We start from the raw sequence: 7,330 nt of genomic DNA, 5'->3' as shown, positions 1-7,330 counted from the left end.
TGGCGGGCATGTTCAAGCGCCCCCATATCTGTCTCATATTTGGGTTGGATATGAGGGGTGCCAGTCAACCTGGATGTTTGAGGCCTGTTTGAGGGGGCCGTCTGAGTCGAAAAATCGTGACCAGATAGTGATCGGGCAGTTCACCCAAACGTATGAGATGGGTTTGTGCGCCCGGCTGTAGATGCTCTTATGAGTTAAAGTGCACAAAAAAGTTCGCTTGCATTCCTTCTCCCAGCTGATGTTCACCGGTTATCGTTACCCTGGAGTTTCCCACCCCCAAAGTTGGGTGTATTCTCCCTTGCTGGTTTACCGGTTGGCAACCAGCGCAAATCTCTCCCTTCCTCTTAGGTTCGTATTCGTAACTTTGTTTTTCTCCAACTTTATTTATGAAATATAGCATCCTGCTGTCTTTAAGTAAATAAAAATAGAAATAAAAATGCCAGGTAAATCATCATCACCATTACATACAAAATATTTGTGTCTGTATTGCAAGTTTGCAACACACAAACAATTATCTAGCCAAACAATATAATACTATGATACGACTCTGCATAAACAAGCGCTAGGCGCACACGTTGACACACACAGCATATAACATACACACACATCGTTCTTATTCAAAAGGAGGCCAAACCAAGGCGCCGTGGAAGGATCACTTTCACTCCACCCCGTGTGGCATCAAACCAATATGATGTCGCTGCGATGCCACTTATTCTAGCGAGGAGTGGAGCGAGCGCCCCCCGTCCATCATAGCTCGAGGAACACAAACTCCTCGACGGCCGGGATGGCCCCAATCTTCTCGAGCGTCTTCTTGTCCGGCTCCTCGTCCACGCCGATGGCCATGATCGCCTGCTTGCCACGGGAGGTGCGGCCGACGCTCATGAAGCTGACGTTCACGTTCTTCTCCCCGAGGATGTTCCCGACCTTGCCGATCATCCCGGGCTGGTCGACCTGCCGGCACAGGATCAGGTTCCCCTCCAGGCTGACGTCGACCTCGTAGGCCCCGACGACGGTCAGGTGGGGCACGCCGTACTTGACCCTGCCGACCACGACGATGTCCCCGCCGTCGCTGATCGCCCCGGCGAACCTGGACTGCACGTGCGAAAGGCGCACCTGGATGGACTCCAGCGGCGCCTCGGCGGCGGCGTTGTCGTGGGAGACCCGCTCCTCGGCGATGCGCAGGCCGCGCTGCTTCGCCGTGTAGTCCGCGTTCACGAGGTTGACGAAGGTGCTGGACACGGGCTCCACGATGCCCTTGGTGATCATCGCCCGGAGGAGCCTCGTGTCGAGGTCGTCGGGGTCCCTGGCTGAGGTGTACACCACCTTGACGCCCTTGATGCCGCTCTCCCCGGCGACGAGCTGCACTGCCAGCCTCCCCAGCTTCTCCGCCAGGGAAACATACGGAGCTAGCTCTGACATGACCTGTAAAAGGAAGAAACAGATTCAGAAGAAAGATTTGCCGCATAATCACAGTCTATCACCGACATCTCAACTTCTCAAGAAGCTTCGTGCGTACCTCTGCTGGGACCATGGGAGCATTCACGGCGGTCGCTGCGAGCTCACCTCTCAGTGCGCCGCCGACGGCTTCAGCAATTTCGATGGCGACGCCTTCCTGCAATGCGGCAAGTTCAGGTGCGTTGGTACCTCAAAAAGAGCGGCAAGTGGTTTGATTACATCCACTGAAACATTTATCGTAGCCAAGACGCCGACCTGCGCCTCCACTGTGCTTGCTCCAAGATGGGGCGTGACCAGTGGCGTAGCTGTAGGGTGGCCTGGGTGGTCCATGGACCACCCTGGAATTCAGCCCATTAATATACTACTAGTCTATCAAAAAGAAAAAGAAGAAAGCAAGCCCAACTCAGCCCATGTATACGTGAAGGTTGGCTCGTTAGTCTCCGCGAACGCGTGTATGCGCTGATTGATCGACACCAGAAGACGTTCCTGATTCCCGTCTCCTCTTGCAGTTCTGGAACCCTAGCAGCGAGCGCCATCCGCCATCGCCCCGCACTCCCACTGCGCATCCACCGGCCGACAGGGCACTAATCGACGTGCCGAACCGGTGGCCGGGCGAAGGACACTTGCCTGCGGCGGCAAACAGGCTGTTGGTGAAGCATTAGGTTGAGCACCACTTGTTCAGTTTTTCATCCTACTACTCCAATCAAAAGTAAGATATTTTGTTCTCCTTATTCATAAATTCAAAGTGTAAATTTCTTTTGCTATGAAGATTTGAACAAGTTAAGCTGAGATCTGAGAGTGCAAGATATAGTTTTACTTTTGGCAATTGATAATTGATAAATAGAAGTATAGAACTGACTTATCATTAGGGATTTGATCCAGTTGATAGATAATAAATTAATGTTTGTGTAGAATTTTTGCAAAATGAAGAGGACTGGAGACATAGTATCTCTTTTGATTGCGTTATATACATCAGGCGAGATGCTTTCTCCAAAGTGAATGAAGATGATATAATTGATACTTTCATGGTGAGAAGGCGTTATCCCGACATATAAGGTGTGAATCTTCTTTTACGCGAATTTAAGACTTAACCATGAATTTTATTATTGTGATGAAGACCTTATTGATATATTCTGTGTGCATATGCTGGTTTAGTTGAATTTGTGGAGCAATTTTTTTTCCTGTCAATTGGACCACCCTGAGATAAAATCCTAGCTACGCCACTGGGCGTGACAGTGACATTCTCATGAAGAACCAGCTTGCTGTCCTTCGCCGGGGGCTCCACAGTTAAGACATCAAGAGCTGCCTGATCCAGATTGGCAAACAAAACCTCCACCTTTCAGAGAAATCTCCACACCGGCGAGCCAGAAGAAAGCTGAGAAGAGGAAGCTTCGAATCACCTGAGCAACTTTGCCGGAGTCCAGTGCCCTGACCAGAGCATCCTCATCGATCACTCCGCCCCTGGCCACATTGACGATCCGCACGCCGGTCTTCATCTTCCCGAAGGATTCGTCGTTGAAGACCTTGGATGTCGCCGGGGTGAGCGGCATGTGGAGGGAGATGAAGTCTGCCTTGGCGATGGCCTCCTCGAAGGACACCAGCTCTGCTCCAATGGCACGGGCCTTATCGGCCGGGGCATAGGGGTCATGGGCAATCACATGCATCCCTAGCCCTTTCGCTCGCCTTGCCACCTCTGAGCCAACCTTTCCAAAGCCCATGATGGCAAGAGTCTTTCCAACTAGGGAAACTCCAACGTACTTGGCTCTTTGCCATTTGCCTGTGGGAAATCAGTTCAATACTTTTATTAGTAAGAATGAACGAGTTCACTCGCATCACCTGTGGAATTTTTTTGTTTTTGTATTCCGTGATTAAAAGTTACTCCCTCCATCCCGAATTACTCGTCGCTTAAACAGATGATCTAGCACTACAATACGTCTAGATACATCTGTTTGAGCGACAAGTAATTCCACGAAGGAAGTATTTAAGTGTTAAGTTTATGCGACAATGTAAACATGCAAGATAGGAGCATAATAAATTTGAAATAGCTAGATTGGAAACACTGCTAAGGGCCTCTTTGATTCGTAGGATTTTGAAAATGTAGGAATAGGAAAAGTATAGGGTTGAAGTTTCATGCCCACTTGAATGTTAGCAACAGGATTTCCCCACACTCTGTTACACCCTCCCTTGGGAGACCCAGTTGTTAAGTGGCGAGGTGAATTCATCGTTAAAACTTCATGGTAAAAACTGAAAATACCTACTAGATAGTTAGATAGGATCATATAGCAACTTTTGCAGGCAAACACAAAGGCAGCCTACATCCATCAAATTTCCTCCTTGACAACGCATGATTTTGTTTGGCTTCATAAGTGCCAGAAAGCAACAAGTTCCAAAATATCAGTGACCGATTTGGCCTCTACATGTAGCACTAAATTTTTTGCCACGTAGCAGATCAAAATGCTAAAGTTGAACAGGGATCATATTCCCCACTAAGCTGAGGTATCATGCTTGGGACCCATCAAATTTTATTAGTTTCATATTGCCAAAATAGTTTTGCACAGATTCCTCGGTACGAAAAAGGCATCATCCTGCTGATTTGCAACCGCTTATCACAAGAAAGGTAAAGCCCGACGAAAGTGGACCAGAGAATCTAAAATTATGTTCCACTTCCGTTGCTGCTATTTAGTAGTACTACTAAGTAGCAATCATGACATTCAATAGTTTTCATACATATTCACTTTAGTACGCTTCAGTGTGTGATTACACTTAGATTCGCAAAGATGTTGAAAGCATAACTTCCTACTATCTGAACTAATCCCAGAAAGCAAAGACTCCTCACCCACAGCTTTGATGCACCCCTTTTGGCTACACTGGTAAGCTGTCATGATCTTCAAACAGACTTCAGAGACACACAAAAGATGCAATATACTGTACTCAATCAATCACCCACGGCAAGCAGGTCGTCGATATCACAACCAAAATGTCATCTGAAGGCTCTTACCAAATACATTGTTCATTTTCCGTTGTAACGGTTCATCATACTGATACAGTTGGTTATGGGGGTCATGCGTGTGTACTTTTCCTCCGTTTTCAACAGAAAGAGGGAGGTACATTTGTTTATTTTTGGATTTGAGTGCATACAGCTATTACAAAGTGATTAAAAGGAAATCAAACTAGAGATTAATGCTCTCGTGGAGTCACCCTGACAATTGATCTGCTTTTTTTGAGCTGAAACCGTAGAACAATCGTTCTATGGTAATTTTATTAAATATTATAACTTGCTAATGGGGCATTTTTTATGTTCACAAGGCGAAGGCTGATTTTTCCAAGAAAACCTATCCTGAAAATCGTCGGCTCAATCATTGCTGGCTAGTAAAGCGAAGAGCAAAATACTATAATCCCAAAGCAAGCACACGAGCAAACCTCAATTGATCATACGTACTACTAGCTTGTGTGGTTTTTACTTGACTGATCACTACCCTTATATCAGAAAACAGCAAATCTAATTTCCATTGTATGAGCTGACAGAAAAGGAGAGAAGGTAGCAAGGGACAATTATTTCATGGATCAAGACACGTACGCAAGCCTGTGGTCATGACGGCTTCTTTGGTGGTGCTAGCCTAGAAAAATGCGGGCCCTAGCGACATGGCGACGTTCATAGGACGCAATAATTTAGCATAGGCTCCAACAGAGAGATTCAATCGCCGTCATGCAGAATTTACTTTTGAGCTTTTGTGGTTATACTTTTTTGTAGCATGCCGCTTCATCCACCTCCGCTTTGGTTCGCTGGCTAATACCCTCCTTGATACGACAACCGTTGCTTTCTACTACTAGCATTGATCCTAAGTATTGAAAGGTGTCCGTCTTAGACACAATATGTGCATGTGAAGTCTAAATTTACCTTTCTCTCGCACCCAACACCACTAAAGTGACACCACCAAATTGGAAATTTAATCACGTGTTCCTATTCTGAGGAGGAGTGAGCGCCAAAGATTATTTGTGGTGTTAATCTGCCGCCCTCCTTCAGAATCGGACGTCGATGTCAAAAATAGTGCTAAAATCTGGAACAATGGCAACTAAAACGGACGTAACTAAACACCATCACAAATGAAGCGATCGGTCACTCACCGGCCTTGAGCGCGGCGTCCGCCTGCGAGACGTTGCGGGCCATGCAGGCGAGCAGCGCGATGCCGTGCTCCGCCGCGGCGACGGTGTTGGCCGTGGGGGCGTTCACGACGAGGCACCCCGCCTCCGTCGCCGCCTGCAGGTCCACGTTGTCTATCCCGACGCCGGCCCGGCCGACCACCCGCAGCCGCCCGCGCCCCGCCTCCAGCACCTCCCTCGTCACCTTGGTGCCGCTCCGCACGATGAGAGCGTCGAACTGCGCCACCTTGGCCAGGAGCTCGGCCGGGGACATGCCGTACGCGCACTCCACGTCGGCGAACTGACGCAGCACGTCCAGCCCGGCCTCGCCCAGCTTCTCCGCCACCAGGACCGCAGGCTTCGCCCGCGGCGCCGAGTCCGACACGGAGCGCGAGATCCGGCGCTTCGGCTCAGTAGAGGTCACCGGCACAGTGGCCGCCGGCGACGACAGGATCGCGGTCCGGGCGCGGAGAGTGCCGGAGCGCGCGAACGGGATCGAGGGCGCGGCGAGGTGGGCCGGCGCCGCTCTCGTGAAGGTCCGGCTCGCAACCCCGTGCGGGCTCGAGAGGAGGACGCGTGAGGAGGACATGTTCAATCAGGCTCGTGCCTCACGCCGGTGATATCTGGTTACCGGAAGAGAGGGAGGCGGAGGAACAAGACTGGTCTTTTCTCTGTTGAGGCAAAGAAGGAGGAGCAACCATTGGCTGGTTAACGCGAGGGTACGGGGAAGTTGGTGGAGGTTATTTTGGGGAAATCAATTTTGACGGGTGGATGGGGCCGGAAATTATTGCTTGGGGGCCCTGAAAATGCAATACATGGATTAAGACCTGAGAGGAACACACCAGGAAACATAGCTCAAAAGTGGAGAAGTACCCCCAAAGCAAGCCCTCTACAACACAGATGGCTCCAGATTGTATAAACCTCCATCGTCCACGTGCTAGGGATCACGTGGGGAACGGCGCATCGCCCTCGTCGGAGCTGGAAGACGGCAAGCCGATCTGCCCCGAGTGCGATGAACGCGGTGAAGGAGGGGACCAAACTTCGACTCGATCCACATGGATGAGCATGCCGTACCGCGTTGCTCCGGGCGGCGGCGCCACCCGGCGGTCGGGCGGTAAGAAGCCCTGCATCTCCTCCACCCTTCCAGCGCCGCACGGCAGCACCCACATCATGTGCTTGGTGGGGATGTGGGCGACATCCCATGCCGAGAGCCAGTAGATAAAAGTCTTGGTGTGGCCACGCTCAAGCGTTCTGTCGAGACAGTCCACGCGCACCTTGTCGTGGAGGATCTCTTCTACGCCTTCCAGGGATCAGTACTGCATCGGCACCTTCTCAATGACGACCCTGGTGTGGAGGTTGAAGTTGCCGAAGCCCGCATGGTCATGCTCATGCCATGACGCAATGTAGAAGACGACGCCATCGACCCGGATGGAGTTGCGCCTGACAATGTTGACATGGTCCGCCGACTGGTTGAAGATAACGAATAAATGCTCCGGGTGGTGAGCCGTCAGGTCAGCAAACTCCACCGCCCCCTCCCCCCGGGCAGCGCTACCACCGGCGGACACAGAAGACAACTCCGACCCCCACAACGATCTGGTGGAGGCGTTCTTCGCCGCCGCCAAAAAGCCACTGGCAACCCAGGTCACGGTAGACTGCACGGCCAACGAGATGCAAGCAGCGGCTGACGCTGCGGTAGCAGCCCCGCTGGACTTCGTCAACGGTCAGTAGAAGGAAA

General features: G+C 50.7%; 1 protein-coding gene across 2 annotated transcripts; it reads right to left on the bottom strand.

The window, feature by feature from the left end:
- Positions 1-419: 419 nt before the first annotated feature.
- On the bottom strand, positions 420-6,695 carry LOC123052547 (D-3-phosphoglycerate dehydrogenase 3, chloroplastic). Of its 2 annotated transcripts, XM_044475777.1 has the most exons (6): positions 5,581-6,695; positions 2,856-3,232; positions 2,690-2,761; positions 1,711-1,749; positions 1,517-1,612; positions 420-1,422 (listed from the first exon to the last, which is right to left on the bottom strand). In XM_044475777.1, exons 1-6 carry the CDS (start codon positions 6,182-6,184, stop codon positions 748-750), a joined length of 1,863 nt encoding a protein of 620 aa, XP_044331712.1. In that variant the 5' UTR covers positions 6,185-6,695; the 3' UTR covers positions 420-747. The 2 variants fall into 2 exon arrangements, with proteins under 2 accessions (XP_044331712.1, XP_044331722.1); XM_044475787.1 differs by lacking the exons at positions 1,711-1,749; positions 2,690-2,761 and having other exon boundaries at positions 5,581-6,691.
- Positions 6,696-7,330: the final 635 nt, after the last annotated feature.

Source organism: Triticum aestivum, chromosome 1A, assembly GCF_018294505.1.
Source record: "Triticum aestivum cultivar Chinese Spring chromosome 1A, IWGSC CS RefSeq v2.1, whole genome shotgun sequence".
Classification (NCBI taxonomy): domain Eukaryota; kingdom Viridiplantae; phylum Streptophyta; class Magnoliopsida; order Poales; family Poaceae; genus Triticum; species Triticum aestivum.
Note: the sequence above shows the minus strand (reverse complement) of the source record. Positions and strands in the feature narration are given on the sequence as shown.

Coding starts and splice junctions, on each gene's coding strand:
- LOC123052547 (XM_044475777.1), bottom strand. CDS start 6,184: ATGTCCTCCTCACGCGTCCTCCTCTCGAGCCCGCACGGGGTTGCGAGC. Junction 2,762..2,855: donor ACTCCGGCAAAGTTGCTCAG/GTGATTCGAAGC, acceptor AATCTGGATCAG/GCAGCTCTTGATGTCTTAAC. Junction 1,750..2,689: donor TTCTTCATGAGAATGTCACT/GTCACGCCCAGT, acceptor GCTACGCCACTG/GTCACGCCCCATCTTGGAGC.